At 36.6% G+C, this 18,407-nt stretch overlaps 1 protein-coding gene across 1 annotated transcript in view; it reads left to right on the top strand.

The window, feature by feature from the left end:
• The window catches only part of ENPEP (glutamyl aminopeptidase (aminopeptidase A)), a 152,321-nt gene that overhangs the window by 125,380 nt on the left and 8,534 nt on the right, over positions 1-18,407 (top strand). Inside the window, exons 14-18 of the mRNA XM_006881089.1 lie at positions 6,886-7,036; positions 11,414-11,487; positions 11,588-11,692; positions 11,791-11,961; positions 13,953-14,093. Coding sequence (XP_006881151.1) covers positions 6,886-7,036; positions 11,414-11,487; positions 11,588-11,692; positions 11,791-11,961; positions 13,953-14,093 — 642 coding nt within the window. The remainder of the gene's footprint in view (positions 1-6,885; positions 7,037-11,413; positions 11,488-11,587; positions 11,693-11,790; positions 11,962-13,952; positions 14,094-18,407) is intronic.

The raw sequence follows: 18,407 nt of genomic DNA, 5'->3' as shown, positions 1-18,407 counted from the left end.
CTCACCAATGCCTAGTATGTGAATATTTATGCGTTCCATTTCTTCCTTAACAATATCTAATTTTCCTACATTCATGGTTCTCACATTCCATGTCCCATCACATTCCATGTCCCAATCACCAGTGTCTGCTTACAACTGTTCCTCTTCTTTTGTATTTCCATACTTGAAAACTCAATCCATACTAAAATATATTGTCTTTGATATTCTTTAGCAAGTGCTTCAACTCTTCATTTTCAGCAAGCAAGTTCACCTTCATATTGCAAGTTAGTAATGACTCTTCATCCAATTCTGATTCCACATTCTTCTTCATATAGTCAAATTTCCCAGATTATATACTCAATATACAGACTTTATAAATATAGTGAAAGAACATAACCCAAATACAAACCTTTCATGATTTTAAATCTGAAGCCTTGCCAAAATGGAGGAAGAATACATATTTATTCCCTTATTACAGTCACTTTTTGTTTTTAGTAGTTTCTGTTGTTCTCTATAGTTCACTGTAGACTAGAATTTGAGAAGTAAAAAAAAATAAAAATAAGGAAAAGCAGAGGGTAATACTTGACAAGACCATATATAATAGTAATGTTCACTAGATGAAAAGTGAACGATGGCAAACATCATATTTAAAGGACCACCTAAGAAAATTATTCGAATAGACTTTCAACCAAGCATCAAGGTTCAGTGGCTCCAAGGATATCTACAGTGAAGGTCAAGTAAGTAAGAACCACAAGGTAAATGCCACTCCAAGAGCACATGATACAGTTCCAAGTAAACTGTGTACACTGGTTTTAGCACTTACATGAATGACCAAAGACAACTAAAGAACCAAATATAAGAAACTTTACAAAATCTTTTTTGGACCGATTTTTTTAAAAATGAGAAGAAAAGGAGAAAACAAGGAGAATGAGAAATTACTTCAAAGAGAATTCAGTTCATTGAAGAAAGATTGTTTTAAGCTAGACATTTAAATTGAATCAGCAAGTTCATGTTGAAAGACCAGAAAAATGGAAAATTTTAGATGTTCTAAACCCTACTTCACTATGGTGTTAACTCTGCTTGATAACCCCTAAACAACAGCAACACACACCTCTTAGGGAGCTCTATTGATATGTACTATCAAATCAGAGGGTCAGCTCATAATTGATCCTCCAGCAGGTTTTCTGAGGCTATAAATCACATGGGAGGCCCATTTTTCTCCTGCAGAGCAGGTGATGAATTTGAACCATCTGTCTTAGGGTTGGCAGGTCAGCTCCTTACCATTAAGCCACTAGAACTCTATTTTGATAACATGTTGTTTTTACATGCCATCAAGTCACCTATGACTCATAGTGACCCTATGCACAGTATAGTTCTCCTACCCTGATCCAATTTCACTATCTCTGACACACCTACCTCCATTGCCCCAGTTACTGTGTCAATCCATCTCTTTCAGAGTCTTCCTTTCTTGCACTGTCTCTCCACCCTTCCAAACATGATGTCCTTCTCCAAGGTCTGGTCTTTCCTGGGAATGTGCCCAAAGTATGTAAGATAGAACTTCAAAATTCTAGCCTCCAAGGAGAACTTGGTTTCACCCTCTCCAAGACAAACTTATTTGTTTTCCTGGGAGTCCATGGTATGTTCAGTACTCTTCTCCAGCACCACAACTCAAATGCATTGATCCTTCTTCTGCCATCCTTAGTCGTTATCCTTCTCTCTGATACATATCAAATAGTTACAAAGACCATGGCCTGGAACAGGAACATCTTAGTGTCCAGACTGAAACTGTTGTTCTTTAGCACGCTGGAGAGGGCCCTGATAGAAGATTTCCTCAATGCCATTCAGCTTTTGATTTCCTGATTGCTCATGCCAAGAGTGTTGATTGTAGAGCCAAGCAAGCTGAAATTGTAAAGAATCTTAATCTCCCCTCCATCTATTATGGTTCTGCCAATTGGTCCAGTGGTGAGAATCTTTGTCTTCTTGATGTTGATCTGCAATCTATATTGAAGACTGCAATTGTTGACCTTCTGTATCAAATGCTTTAGGAAGGAATTGACAAATAATAAAGCCCCAGGAACTGATAGAAGACCAATTTACATATTTCAACAAACAGATTTTTCCCTGGATCTGCTCACCAAACTGTGCCAGGAAATCTGGAGGGCAACCACCTGGCCAACTGACTGGAAAAGATTAATTTTTATTTCCATCCCCCCCAAAAAGATGATCCAACAGGATGTAGAAATTATTGAACAATATCACTAATATCACATACTAGGAAAATCCTGCTGAAGATTATCCAAAGATGAATGGAACAATGAATTGACAGAGAACTGCCAGGAATACAAGCTTTCTAAAGTCTCATTCAAGAGCAATGAGAATGAGACTTTAGGAAGCATTAAGAGAAGTGTCTGGATGGTTGAAATGGATATCATAGCACTCAGCTTCTTCAACAAAGACTTCGATGATGCGTAAAAAAAAAAAAAGAAAAAAGGCAAAAAAAGATACACACAACAAAATCAACCAAAAAGTCAAAAGTCCTAAACCTACTGTCAGTGAGTTGTTTCACACAACTCTCTCCTGGTCTAAGGTTGTAAATCATAAGTGGAAGAAACTGCTATTTCTCTCTCATGTAACCACTAGTAGATTTGAATTGCTAGAGATGGCAGTGCTTTTGCCATAGGCTATGCCATCAAAATCTGCATAATGCAAGAGCCTATGGTGATGAAGGAAGAAGTTCAAGCTACTTTGAAGGAAATAGCAAAAAATAAGGTCCCAAGAATAGATGGTATACCAATTGAAGTATTCCAGATAACAGATGTTGCCCTGGATGTGCTCACCAAGTTGTGCCAAGAAATCTGGAGAAACAACCATTCGGCGAACTGACTGGAAGAGATCTATGTTTGTTCCCATTCCAAAGAAGGGTGACCCAACAGAGTGTGGAAACTACAGAACAATATCATTGATTTCACACGCAAGCAAGATTCCACTGAAAATTATCCAAAACCGACTAGAACAGCACATCAGCAGAGAACTGCCAAAAGTCCAGGCTGGGTTTAGAAGGGGTCATGGTACTAGGGATATTGAAGCTGATGTTAGATGGATCTTGGCTGAAAGCAGGGAATACCAGAAGAATGTCTATCTGTGTTTCATTGATTATGCAAAGGCGTTTGACTGTGTGGAGCATAACAGACTGTGGCTGACTCTGAGAAGAATGGGAATCCTAGAACACTTGATTGTGTTAATGTGAAACCTATACTTGGACCAAGAGGCAGTCAGAACAGAGCAAGGAAACACTGCATGGTTCAAAATTGAGAAAGGCATATGCCAGGGATGTGTCCTATCTCCATACCGTTTCAACCTGTATGCAGAGCAGATTATCTGAGAGGCTGGGCTCTATGAGGAGAAGTGTGGCATCAGGATTGGTGGAAGATCTATTAACAATCTCTGTTATGCAGGTGACACAATCCTGCTTGCTGAAACTGAGGCGGACATGAAATGCTTGCTGCAGAGGGTCAAGGACTGCAGACTTCAGTATGGATTGAAGCTCAATGTCAAGAAGAAAAAGATTCACCACTGGACCAATTGGCAGCATCAGGATGGATGGTGAAGAGATTGAGATTGTTAACAACTTTAGTCTGCTTGACTCCACGGTCAACACTCTTCATACCAGTAGCCAGGAAATTAAAAAAAATTTATTGCGATTGGAAAGTCTGCTGTTAGGGACCTATCCAGGGTACTGAAGAGCAATGGTGTCATTCTGGAGACTAAGGTGCACCTGATACAGGCTATGGTCTTTGCAATCACTTGTTATGCATCAGAGAGTTGGATGATGACTAAGGAGGATAGGAGAATTGGTGCCTTTGAGCTGTGGTGCTGGAGAAGAATATTGAATGTACCCTGGACTGCCAAGAAAACAAACAGCTTCAACCTGGAGAGGGTTAAACCAGGCTGCTCCTTGGAGGCAAGGATTCTGAGGCTTTATCTGACATACTTTAAACATGTTGTATGGAGGGAGAGGTCCTTGGAGAGGGACATCATGGTTGGGAGGGTGGAGGAATGGCGCTGAAGGGGAAGACCCTCTATGAGGTGGATTGATTCAGTGACTGGGGTAATCTAGATGGATGTGTCAGAGGCAGTGCAATTGGCACAGGATAGAGCAGGGTTTAGGGCTGTTGTACATAGATAGGATCACTATGAGTCGCAAGCGACTCAATGGCACATAGCAACAACAATAACATTCAAGAGCAAAGTCTAACAAGTCACTGTTGAATACCAGCATTTCTATGTAGGTTTGGCAGTGTTTACAGGTCACCATGGGGAAAACAATAAGCTAAACCTTTCCACAATATTCCTCCAACTTTCCTAGATGTCTCTTGGCAAGATAGGAGTGGAAGAATGAACTCCTATCACTTGTTCATGTTCTTCTACTTCTAGTTTGCTTGGAACTTCCTTTAAATTACAATCTCCATCCTTTTTTATATTATGGTTTTAGCAAAATTCTATCTATTAAGTGCCACAAATTGAACTCTTACTATATAAATGGAAAGGTAGAGGTCAGTAAAAAAGAGAAAGGCAGTCAAGAAGATGGATTGACAGAGTCGCTGTACCAAGAGGCACAGCAAATATTGTGAAGATGTGTTAAGACTGGTCAATGTTTTATTCTCTTAAACTTGAAATCTCTATGAGTAAGGACCAACAACAATATCTTAGACTTACTGAATCAGAAAACCTAGAATGGAGTCTAACAGTGTATGTCTTAACAAACCTTCCAGGTAATGCTAAGTATGCTCAAATTTCAGAGTTATAACTCTAAATGATAGAACTGTTCCTTTGATTACCAAATACCATTAATTAAGTAGGTGAGAGTTACAAAGGAGCGTTACTTAGTGGGAATAAAAAGTGTATAGACTTACTTGCAAAGTAATATACCTATAAAACAAACCAGAAAAAAAAAATCTGCTCCACTTCAAAGGTTCTGTCCCTGTGATTCAGACTTAACGGAAACAAGTAATACCAAAGCAGGAGTGTTACATGATTATCAAGTGTACTGAAAACAAGGCACTAGGAGCATATTGATTTTTCAAGAAAAATAGGTCATGATGAATATTTAGTACTTAATCAGAGCTTCTGATCTTTAGATCATTGGATACCTCCCCACTGCCTTACTTCTATTTATTCTATCCAATTAGCCAATCTTCTGGCCCTTGTAACTAAGACCAGTCATCCTGGATCTTGTCACCTATAAAACTGTGAAGTTCAGCACCTAGTAAATAATGTAATAACTTCTACTAAACTTTCATTAACCTCTTGACTATTTTGGCCCTCTGAACAACAAATATTCTTCATAAACTTTCTAAAAATATTAATAGTATATAGTTGTGACTCTGTTCACTTAGCAATAGGCAATCTCCTCATATACAAGAGAATCAGTAAAGATAAAATTCTCAATTAAGTATCAAATGTCAACACAAAAATCATTCCTTTTTTTTCAACCTAAACATTCTTACAGCACATAACAACAACAACAACAAAAAACATTCTTACATAAATATCCCATTTCTCAATCTTATTTATACTTGTATTAGGTGATCTGAATACTCTAAAACAGAAATTCTTCTAAATAAGATGAACAGTTGAGGAAATAGTGTAAATTATATGATGACAAAGATTTTTATTTGTATCTGTCTTTCATATACTATTTCATCCTCTAGTCAAAATTTTAATCTAAAACTATAATGGGTCAAGAGAAATACTTTGTTCTTTACTCACAAAATTATCTCATATCTAATATGCAGTGCTTCAGTACTGCTAAAGTCAATGATGTGAAAATTATTCTTAAATTTAAACTTGTTGATGTTGCTGTATTGTTGCATACCACAGAGTCAGAACTCACCCAGAGCTGACCCTCTGGAGGGTTTTCAGAAGCAGTTAATTGCACAGGAAGAGATTGTCTCTACTTCTTCTGTGGAGTGGCTGTTGTCCTCGAACTGCGTGCCTTCAGGGTTGCAGCATAGATTCTTGCTACTAATCCACCAGAGCTCCCTAATTTAAACTAGTACAATGTAATTTGGGAAGACAAAATTCTCAATTACTTTCTTCTCAAAAGCTAGGTTAGCATTTGAATCATAGGAGTTCCTCAAAGAATGATTTCAAAATGCTCTAGAATCCTTTTTAAGGTGAATAAAATTTATTCCTGTAAACATTAAGGAATCTGTATAGTCTCAGAAAATCTGCTGGAAGTTCAGCTATGAGTAGATTCTCAGTTGGTGGCAATAAGTTTGAGTTTTGAAATGTTAATATCTTGAAAATACATAAAGAAACAAAAGAATGTTTCTGGGATTTAATGTAAAATTAATTCTTTAAAAAGAATGTTTTAATGAAAAAGAGAAATTAACTGAATATTTTAAACATTAATTTTTTCTTTAGTATGGTGTTCATCATTTTAATATGCAAATGTAATAATATTAATAAGTTACATTTATAGTGGTATACTTCTGTTGGACTATGTCCATCATTACTTTTTTCTTTTCCTTGTTTACTATAGTGGTATACTTCTGTACAGTAACTAGTTTGTGAATGCAAAATATTAATGCCTTTTATTCATTATGCTAAGCTGTATAGCTAGTTTTTATTTTATCTGAAACTTTGATTTCCAGCCCCCCCAAGTTATATCTTCAGATACTGTCTTCCACTTTACTATTGAAGATAGAACAAACCTAATATAACATTAATAACATTTTTATTAGACCTCCACAACAAATGTGTTCTTTTAATTATTTAACAAAAGGATTCTTATTAGAATTCAGTGCTATGATTACCATATTAGTATTCTGAGTCAATGCATTCTAAGCTGTTTTGGACTTTTAAAACTAAATTACTTTTATTTTACTTCGTTTTATTTTATAGAGCTCAACTTCTTAGTTATGGCGTGCCTCTAAACTTGACCAGGTATCTCCATGAGGAAAGAGATTTCTCACCATGGCAGAGAGTCATTTCAGCGGTAACATATATCATAAGTATGTTTGAAGATGATGAAGAGATATATCCTATGATTCAGGTAACCCTGATGATAAACTATCTTATGAAAGTAAATGTTTATCCATGTATAGAATAAAGAGATTTTTGGAGGAAATATGCATATCTACCTGCTAAGTGAAATCAAAGGAAATAGCAATGGTTCAACTAATATAAGCAAAAGATGTTATCTTTTATTTTTTTTTCAGCATGTAGTTTATCAATGCAATCATTTCTCGTTTATCAGCATGGGTAGATTCCAAAGACCAGGTTATTATGTAAAATTGGACATTTGATGGCGAGCTCTGGTGGCCTAGTGGCAAGAAGCTGCACTGCAATCTCAGAGATGTTGTTGTTGTTATGTGCCATTGGTCAAGTCGCTTGCGACTCATAGCAACCCTGTGTACAACAGCCCTAAACTCCGCTCTGTCCTGTGCCAATCGCACTGTCTCTGACACTCCCATCCCAATTTTCCCAGTCACTGAATCAATCCACCTCATAGAGGGCCTTCCTCTCCTGCGCCGTCCCTCCACCCTCCCAAGCATCGTGTCCCTCTCTAAGGACCAGTCTCTCCTCACAACATGTCCAAAAGTATGTTAGATGGAATCTCAGAATCTTTGCCTCCAAGGAGCCACCCGGTTTAACCCTTTCCAGGATGAATCCGTTTGTTTTCCTAGCAGTCCATGGTACCCTCAATACTCTTCCCCAGCACCACAGCTCAAAGGCATCAATTCTCCTTCTATCCTCCTTGGTCATTGTCCAACTCTCTGATTCATAACAAGTGATTGCGAAGATCATGGCCTGTATCAGACGCACCTTAGTCTCCAGAGAGACACCATTGCTCTTCAGTACTTTGGAGAGGTCCCTAACAGCAGACTTTCCCATGGCAATGTGCCTTTTAATTTCCTGGCTGCTGGTGCCAAGACTGCTGACTATGGAGCCAAGCAAACTAAAGCTGTGTACAATCTCAATCTCTTCACCATCCATCCCGGTTCAAATCCACCAGATGCTCTGCTGGAATAGGAAGAACAATCTCCTCCTGTATCAGTCAGATCTGATTTGACGATACACACAAAAAATAATGAAATAAAATAATTTTTTTTTAAAAATTGGACATTTGAAATGAGGAAGATGACCACATTAGATCACAAAATTCCATGGTAGAAAATCAGGAAAGTTGTGTTTTAACTTTGTATTCTTTCTTCTTACCTATTTAGTCTGTATACTGAGATAATAATTTGAGAAATAGACTCTATTAAAGAGTGTGATATCAAAATAAAGGAAGATTAATCAACATCTGAGGACAACACAACCTGACTTACAGAAAAGGAATAACATTTTAAGTACTACAGATTACATGTCAACATCAAGTAAACAAAAATCCTTACCACTGGGGTAATAGGCATCATCATGATAGAAAGAGAAAGATTAAAGTTGCAAACAGCTCCATTTTACTTAGTTCCTTAATCAACATCCATGGTAGCGGCAGTCAAGATACCAAAAGACAAGCATTTGGTGTCTGTCAGGGACACCAAAATATGCTCTCAAGGACCTCTACAAAATTCTACAGGGCAGTCATACGAGCTTAAAGACTCAAGTGTGTCTGGTCCAAGCCATAGTATTTTAAATTGTTTTCTATGCATCTGAAGTGGGACAATGAAAAATAACACAAAGACAATTGATGCCTTTGAATTGTGATGTTGATGAAGAGTACTGAATATATAGTAGAGTGACAAAAGAACACACAAAACCAAACAAATCTGTCTTGTAGGAAATGAAACCAAGGTGCTCCTTAGAGGCAAAGATGGTAAAACTTACTTTAGGCATATTTTCGGGAGGACCTAGTCCTTGGAGAGACATAATGTTGGTAAAGGTAGAGGATAAGAAAGAGAGGTACACCCTTAACAAGTTGGATTGACATAGTGACTATCTCAATGAGATTAAGCATGACTGAGATTGTGAGGATGGTGCAGGATAGAATCAGGTTCATACCTGTTGTTCAAAAGATCACTCTGAGTTGTATTGAACTCAATAGTACCTAGCAATAACAGCACGGCATTGAATAATCATCAAATTATATTGTTACATAACTACCATACTACTGAGAATCATGGCTCAGTAAAGTTGGCATATAAGTCAGCACCATTCTCACCTTCCACTTCAATATTCATTATTGCTAGACATACATTTTTAATGCACAAAATAGTCAGAGAGTAGGACTTTTTAAAAATACTATTATGTTGTTGTTATGTGCTGTCGAGTCTCCTGGGACTCACAGCAACCCTATGTACAACAGCCTTAAACTCTGCTCTAGCCTGTGCCATCTTATTGTCTCTGTCACACCTACCCCCATCACCTCAGTCACTGAATCAATCCATCTCATCGACAGTCTTTCTCTCTTGCACTGTCGCTCCGCTCTTCCAAGCATGACGTCCCTCTCCAAGAACTGGTCCCTCCTTGAAACATATCCAAAGTATGCCACACAAAGCTTCAGAAACCTTGCCTGGAAGGAGCAGCGTGGTCTCACCCTCTTCAGAACAAACCTGTTTGTTTTCTTGGCAATCCATGGTATATTCAACACTCTTCTCCAGCATCACAGCTCGAAGGCATCAATTCTCCTATCATCCCTAGCTATTGTCCAGCTTTCTGACACATAATAAGTAGTTGCAAAGACTATGGACTGAATCAGGTGCACCTTAGCCTCCAGACTGACATCATTAATACAATATATTATTAATATATATTATAAGTTAATATAATGCTTTACAGTCAATGCAAAATGCCAGAAAATGGTATAGTCAGTAAGTGGGGGTAAGTGTACTTGTGCTTTAGTGTACCACATAATGATATATTAAGAGTCACTAGGAATTACTAATATTTTCTTTAAAACAGAGAGATTTAAACTATAGCTATTAACTATAATAGCTCAAGGCCACAAGCTGCTCCATGGGAGAAGGATAGACAATTTCCTCCCATGTAATTAACTGCCTCTGAAAACCCACCAGAGGATCAGCTATGGGTCACTTCCAACTCTATGGTACACAACAACAACAAAGTTAAAATGAACTGTTTTTTACACAAGTATTTTTTTTATGTTTACCCCGTTGGCTTTACAGTAAGACATTTTAAAAGCTAAGTTTCTGTTTACTAAGTGAGAGGGCTTGGAAAGATGATTTAACATTGTAATTATTAATAAAAATCTTTATAAAACAGAAATATTAGCACTTGCCTACCTATCTTGCATACATGTTAGTTGCTATTTCTATTTTATCAATACCTAAACCACCTTCTTAGTGCAGAAAGTATTTTACGTGTTATTCTTTTATGTATGTTAACTAAAAAAATGAAGTTTTAAAAAGTGGACTTACCAATGGTTTTATAAAATATTGGTAATAAAAAAAAAGGTTAACAATAATTTACTACTTCAATATTGTAACAAAATTTCAGTTAATGAAAATGAACGTCTCTTTCCTAAAATATATTCAAAATACTCTGAAGTAAATAACAAATAAATAACAAGGGATTTAAGGGACATCTCCAGAGTACTGAAGAGCAACGATGTCAGTATGAGGACTAAGGTGCACCTGATCCAGCAGGACATGGTCTTTGCAATTAGATGCTGTGCATCAGACAGCTGTTCGATGACTAGGGATGATAGAAGGAAAATTGATGCCTTTGACGATGGTACTGGAGAAGAGTACATATATGTTGTTGTTGTTAGGTGCCATCGAGTTGTAGACAACTCCTAGTGACCCTATGAATGGAAAACCTGAGCATTGAGAGTATATATGTGTGTATATATATATATATACACACACGAGATATATATATACACACGGGATGTGTATATATACACACACGAGATATATATATATATATACACACGAGATTTATATATAGATATATACATACACACACTAGATAGATAGATACACACACATACATACACACACCATATATATACACACACACACACACACACACACACACACACACATACATACCATGGACTGCTACAAACAGATTTGTCCTGGAGAGGATGAAACCAGGCTACTTCTTGGAGGCAAGGATTCAGAAGCTCTGTCTGACTTATTTTGGGCATATTGCAAGGAGGGACCAGTCCTTGGAGAGGAACATTATGCTTGGTAGGGTGGAGGGACAGCACGACAGTGGAAGGCCCTGGATGAGATGGATTAACTCAGTAACTGGAGTAATGGGAGTAAGTGTGTCAGAGACAATGAGATTGGCACAGGATAGAGCTGGGTTCAGAGCTGTTGTACATAGGGTCGCTATCAGTCACAGGCAACTTGATGGCACATAACAACAATAACATTAGTTACAATAAATGGTAATACAATTGATAATTGGTAAGTTATTACTTATTTTACATGTGGTTTTATTTTTCCTTTTTCTCTTTCAGAAATATCTACTACGTCAAGTGAAGCCTATTGCTGATATTCTGGGATGGAATGATAGTGGAACTCACATAACAAAGTTATTGTCTTTCTAAAACTAGTCTACATTTAACATTTTTTATATGTCTGGAAAACATTCACAGTCTAAACTTTATGCTTGTTTTTTTTTATTTTATAAGGTTACTCCGTACGTCTGTTCTAGGACTCGCGTGCAAGATGGGAGACAGAGATGCTTTGAACAATGCTTCCCAATTATTTGAGGAATGGCTAAAAGGAAACGTAAGGTGATTATGTTTTCGTTCACTGTGATTTCTTCCATCTATAGATCTTAAGTGGGAGAAACAAATAAATGGGGTCTCTGAAATGCTGTTTCTCTTTGTAGTCTTCCTGTAAATCTTAGACTTCTAGTATATCGGTATGGAATGCAAAATTCAGGCAATGAGACCTCATGGAATTACACTCTTCAGAGATATGAGGCGACATCACTGGCTCAAGAAAAGGAAAAACTGCTCTATGGATTAGCATCAGTGAAGAATGTTACTCTTTTGTCAAGGTAAGTTGGATCTTTTATTTCACTTTACTGTTGTTGTGTGACATCAAGTTTGTTCTAAATCCTAGTAATTCTGTAAATCGTCGTATTTCTTCGGCTTTACTATCTATGGGAGCATATCATTAAGGTTTTTTTCCCCCAGGATGTGGGTGATGAACCATGAACCTTTTGATTAACAGTCAAGCATTTAACCGTTGCAACACCATGACTCCTTTCATTTCACATACAAAAATCATATTTATGTGTCGTATGTCTTTAAAATCAATTCCATTGAGGCTATTGCAACTCATGGTGAGCCCATGTGTGCCAGAGAGGAACGGTGCTCAATAGAGTTGATTTTTCAGAAACAGATTGTTGAGTTTTTCTACACAGATACCTCAGAGCAGACTCAGATGTCTATCGTTTTTGTTAGCAGTTGTATTTGTTAACTATTTGCATCTCTCAAAGACTCTCTTTAAGATAAGTTAAAGCATGATATCTGCTTTTTAGAAATAAAATAAAGCCATTAGAAGAGCTCCAGCGGCTTTATGGGAAAAGGATGAGCAATCTCCTCTCGTGCCATTTACTGCCTCTGAGAACTCGCTGGATGGCCAGCTATGGGTTAATTCCAACTTGAGGGCACACAACCACCACCTTAGAAATGTATACTTTCACACCATTGTTCACTGCAGTTTAATTTACAATAGTGGTGGAAACAACCGAAATGTCAACAGTTGAATGGATAGACAAAAGGTGATCTATGCATACAAGGAAATACTATTCAGCTATAGAGAAATAATGTTCTGAGACATACTATGATGTGGATGAACCCTCAAAACACCATTCCTATTAGCTGCTGTGAAGTCAATTTTCCAATGGTCTGCAACCATATCCTCTCCACCAGCTTCAGATTTTCAACCTTAGAGCACAAATAAGCTGTTTTCACTTTTATCCCTTCCTTAGGTTATCCTCCTCAGTCCTTGATTTAGTAGCTTTTCTCTGCATTTGTTACAATATATTATATTCTTTCTGTCCCTTTTAGTTAGCCACCTTTTACTTTACTAGTTAATAATTCTTCCTATTAAGTTTTCTGAGTCCAAATTATTAGAATGATTCTTATTTGACTCAACACTGACTGATACAAAATTAGTATCAGAAATGGCTCCCAAAGAATGCAGCCCAAAGATGAAATCTCAGCAGTGATTTAGCCATGTCCTTGGCCTTGAATGTAGTGCTGAGTTCCAGGAAAATGATTTCTAGCCAGGGTTGATGCTTCCAACCCCTGGCATGCATTGGCATCATAATTAATCAGTTGGTATTGTGACACATTTTAAATATCTAGTGCCTTTTAGTCCATTCTTGGCCTAGATTGCTCCCAGCTGGCCAGTAGACATACCCTGCAGTTATTTTCTTACTCTTAAATATGTAATTAGAATACATATTTAATATTCTATACATTTATTATTTAATCCATTGAGATTATGAACTTTTATGAAAAGAAGAGCTAAATAAAAGTGCCTGTCATGAATTCAGTGGCCATGGCGGTGCCATGATAATAAACCAGAGAAGTTCTTTATCCTTCGGGAGATTGTGTGTCATCACTAAAATTTGAAAGACTCAGGCAAAGTAATACTTATTATATTACAATTTAAATAATTTGCATAATAATTGGATACATCTTAGTGAATAACTGGGATATCATAAAACAAAGTACTTTTTATTGAGTAAATGCTATTGATTTTTTAAATTAATGATTAAAATTCTTTATAATGCTTGCAAAATAATTTGTCTTAGGGTCTGTGTTATTTAAATTTCACTAGTCTTCAAAGTTGTTTTATCCTTTAAAAGCAGTCAAATGTATTAGAACATTTTCATTGTCTTCCATCATTTGTTGTATTTCATTAGCTTTGTCAGTTGGTGCCTCATTTGAATGGTTGGAATGAAAACGATGCTTTGTTGAAATTTAGCTGACATTAAGTTTGTTTTGAATCATAGTTATGTTTGACTCCTCTTAGGTATTTGGATTTGCTCAAGAACTCAACTCTTATTAAAAGTCAGGATGTGTTTACAGTCATCCGATATATATCATATAACAGTTATGGGAAGACCATGGCCTGGAATTGGATACAACTCAACTGGGAATATCTAGTCAACAGGTGAGATGACCAGATGACAATTTATTGTTCTCTTTATTTGATTCTATCTGGGGATTTTCTTATTTGTCTCTTTAATGGACCTTCTCTGATATAAATACAATGCCTCTGACATAAACACAATATATGCCATATTAATAGACATAAAGACTCATGGTATTTTCCTCTGAAGAAACAAAACACTCATTAACTTTATGAACAATTCCTTTTCTGTAATTTATTGTTTTCAGTCATCAACTTGATTGTTTCCAGTGATCAAATAGGATTCTGAGATCTAGAAATACAATCAAACTGCATTTTATTTCATTTGATTAAAACAAATTAATACAATCCTGCCTGTTGTACTAGAATCTAGCATAATTCCAGGCACATATTTAGTTCTAAGTTGATGTTTGATGAAAACTAAGTGAGAATTCCTGGGCTTTGGTTTTAATTTGGTTTTTAATTTTTGGTTTTAAGTCTTCTGAGTATGTTAGTTATCTAGTGCTGCTGTAACAGAAATACACCAGTGAATGGCTTGACTCTCTTGCGCTTTTAGAAACTAGATGTCCAAATTCAGGTTACTAGCTATAGGAACAACTTTTCTATGTTAACTCTGAGTTGTGCCTCCCATGCACATTTTTCTGTGGTTTGCTATCTATCTTCTGAGTCTTAGGAAGTTCACAGTTCAAGGACCTAAAGTTCAAATGAAAGGCTTCACACTCAGCTTTTCTTTCCTGGTGGTAAAAGATCCCTTTCTCCCTGCTGACTTCACTCTTTCATCTTTCGAAAGAATCAAGGTCTTGAAGGTCACTAGAAAAACTCACTTTACATCAAATCAAGGATGGGCCCTGATTAAGGCACCCTACCCTTATCTCCTTACAACTGATTGGTTGATCACATCACTTTCCAAGCTATATTATTATGTAATTGCCAAACCATGGAGAATCATGGCCCAAACAGGTTGACATATATTTTTTTATGGAGGACATAATTCAATCCACAATATTGAGATTTTATGAGTATTACATTTCTTAATAAGATAATTAAACCCTAGATATCTTAGAAAGCACTTAAAAATGACCTGTATTTCTTCTAATTAATAGTCTTAACAAGGAACAAGAACAAAATCAAGGGAATTCTGATTTTTCTGAAATTCTTTTTTACTCAGCCCTATGGAGAAGAAATGTTGCGTTCTTGTGCCCAGTCTGCCAAATTTAATATTCAGATATCTTTAAAGATGTGTGTCTCTTTGACAGTACTAAATGTCCAAGATAAATGGACAAACATTGACCAAAAAGCCTTTACCTTCTGAAATGTCCACCTACAACATAGCCTCCCTTAGCCCCTCCTGATCTCTTCTGTCTGTCCAGCAGCAGTGTATCCTAGTCCATAATAATGACTGCCTTCTAGAAATTCCAATAGGCATAGCTAACTTGTATTTCTATCTTACTAGAGTGACATTGCATTCATTTACATTTTCTTCCTTCTTTCCCAGATTATATCTCAAACAGTGAATCATTTGTTAACCTATTTGTGATGATTATTTCTAATTTTAAAAGAAAAATTTATAACATTTTAGTTTGCGATGAATTTTTGCTTTGCCACTATTTAGTGCAACTGTTGTCTATCCATCTGTATGAAGATTACTGAGTATGTGTGTACCTGCAAATACATGCTTTTTTCATCTCTTTAGTTTCCATAAAATTGTTGGCTTACAATTAATAAGTTACTTGTTGAGAACATGTTATCTTGTTATAGTAGTTACTATTCATTAATAATCTCTATTTTGAAGGATGTATATTTATGAGATGGATTGTTTCATTGACTAGGGTAATCGGGATGGGTGTGTCAAAGGCAGTGCGATTGGCACAGAATAGAGCAGGGTTTAGGGCTGTTGTACACAGGGTCGCTATGAGTCGCAAATGATTCGACGGCACATAACAACAACAACAACATATTTAATAATGTCTGTTGAGTGTCATAACGAACTTTGGCTGACTCTGAGAAGAATAGGAATCCCAGAACACTTAATCATGCTAATGCGAAACCTATACTTGGACCAAGAGGCAGTAGTCAGAACAGAGCAGGGCAACACTGCATGGTTCAAAATTGGGAAGGGTGTACGCCAGGGATGTGTCCTGTCTCCATACCTTTTCAACCTGTATGCAGAGCAGATTATCCAAGAGGCTGGGCTCTATGAGGAGAAGCGTGGCGTTAGGATTGGTGGACGATCTATCAACAAATCTGCGTTATACAGATGACACAACCTTGCTCGCTGAAACTGAGGAGGACCTCATGCACTTACTGCCGAGGGTCAAGGACTGCAGCCTTCAATATGGACTGAGGCTCAATGTCAAGAAGACAAAAATTCTCACCACTGGACCAATCGGTAGCATCATGATGGATGGCGAAGAGATTGAGATTGTTCACAGCTTCAGTTTGCTCGGCTCCAGGGTCAACACTCTTGGCACCAGTAGCCAGGAAATCAAAAAACATATTGCGATGGGAAAGTCTGCGGTTAGGGACCTCTCCAAAATACTCAAGAGCAACAGTGTCTCTCTGGAGACTAAGGTCTGCCTGATACAGGCCATGGTTTTTGCAATAATCATGTTATGCATCAGAGAGTTGGACAATGACTAGGGAGGATAGAAGGAGAATTGATGCCTTTGAGCTGTGGTGCTGGAGAAGAGTATTGAATGTACCATGGACTGCCAAGAAAACAAACAGATTCATTGTAGAGAGGATTAAACCAGGCTGCTCCTTGGAGGCAAGGATTCTGGGGCTTCGTCTGACATACTTTGGACATGTTGTAAGGAGAGACAGGTCTTTAGAGAGGGACATCATGCTTGGTAGGGTGGAGGGAAGTGCAGGAGGTGGATTGATAAAGTGACTGGGGCACTCGGGATGGGTGTGTCAGAGGCAATGAGATTGGCACAGGATAGAGCACAGTTTAGGGCTGTTGTACATAGGGTCGCTATGAGTCGCCAACGACTCGACGGCACATAACAACAACAACTATTGAGTGTGTTTTTAATCAAAATTATTGTAGACTCTTTTTTAGTATGTGTTACAAGAAGCAATTAGGTGGATAAAATACAATTGTTTTTTAATTATTATGAAAAGACAAAGAAAAAATATACTATTTTACATATTTCAATGCCCACTCTTCTATTACTTATTCAATACTCAGGGACTACTTAATTCTTGAATGATTTATTTAAAGTAATTCATTCTTCACTTTGAAATATGATTGTCTATTTTAAAAAGAAGAAAAATTATGTTACTTTTAAAAACATCTGTCCTAAAATAAATTTATTATACTGAATGAGTTGAAATTTTTTCTAAAATAAAAAATTGATATACTATTTCCTGAGGTAGTTTTAAACACTTAGCCCAAGGCTTTCTTTATTGCTTTACAGCTAATGATCAAATTCTCAAGAGACATTTCAAATGCCCTCAAACATAAAGCCACATAATAACCATATGTCTAACCCACATAAAAAACATCTAATATTAATTATGTTTGGTTGGAATATGTAGAATATCCCCATGAAAACTGGATAAGACAAATTAACCAGAAATGATCCAAGTTCTATCCAAATATTTCCAAACTCTTGTACTTTTGCCAGTTTTAAAATGAGTAGTCTTACTGCCACTATCTCCATACAATAAATTCTAACCCTAAAGAAATAACTCAATTTTCTTCTTTCATCTTTTCACTTGTTTAAAATATAGCTTTCTTCTGTGGTTTTAATGTCCTTGTGAATTTGAGCTTTAACCTCAAAATTCGAAAGATACTACAGAAATAATATTTTTACTTTTGTTTCTTCCATTAAACTCTCAAATGAAATTGTGAAATTGAGTCAATAGCACTGTATCATAAAGTTCAGTTTTACTTTATAGCTATTAATAGCATACTAAATATATACAATATGATTAAAATTATTTAAACAGTAATTCATAAGGGAAATAATTTACTAAGTACTCAAAGTGAGCATCAAAACCATTTCTTTGTGATACCACAAAAATACATATATAAATTATGAATTTAAGTTTAAGAACATAATTTTACAGAGTTACTTTTCAAATAAACCAAAATTAAACACTCACGTTCATTTCAAAAGTAGTCAATATGAGAAATATCCAGTATGGTTTCCCTTATTTTCTACACTCTATGTAATATTCTGGGCTGGGTTTAGAAGGGGTCGTGTTACTAGGGATATTGTTGATGATGTTAGATGGATCTTAGCTGAAAGTAGAGAATACCAGAAGAATGTCTATCTGTGTTCCATTGATTATGCAAAGGCATTTGACTGTGTGGATCATAACAAACTG

The sequence above is a fragment of the Elephantulus edwardii genome, unplaced genomic scaffold (assembly GCF_000299155.1).
Source record: "Elephantulus edwardii isolate Elephantulus edwardi_28Jun2011 unplaced genomic scaffold, EleEdw1.0 scaffold00012, whole genome shotgun sequence".
NCBI lineage: Eukaryota > Metazoa > Chordata > Mammalia > Macroscelidea > Macroscelididae > Elephantulus > Elephantulus edwardii.
This window is presented reverse-complemented; position numbering and strand designations above follow the sequence as displayed.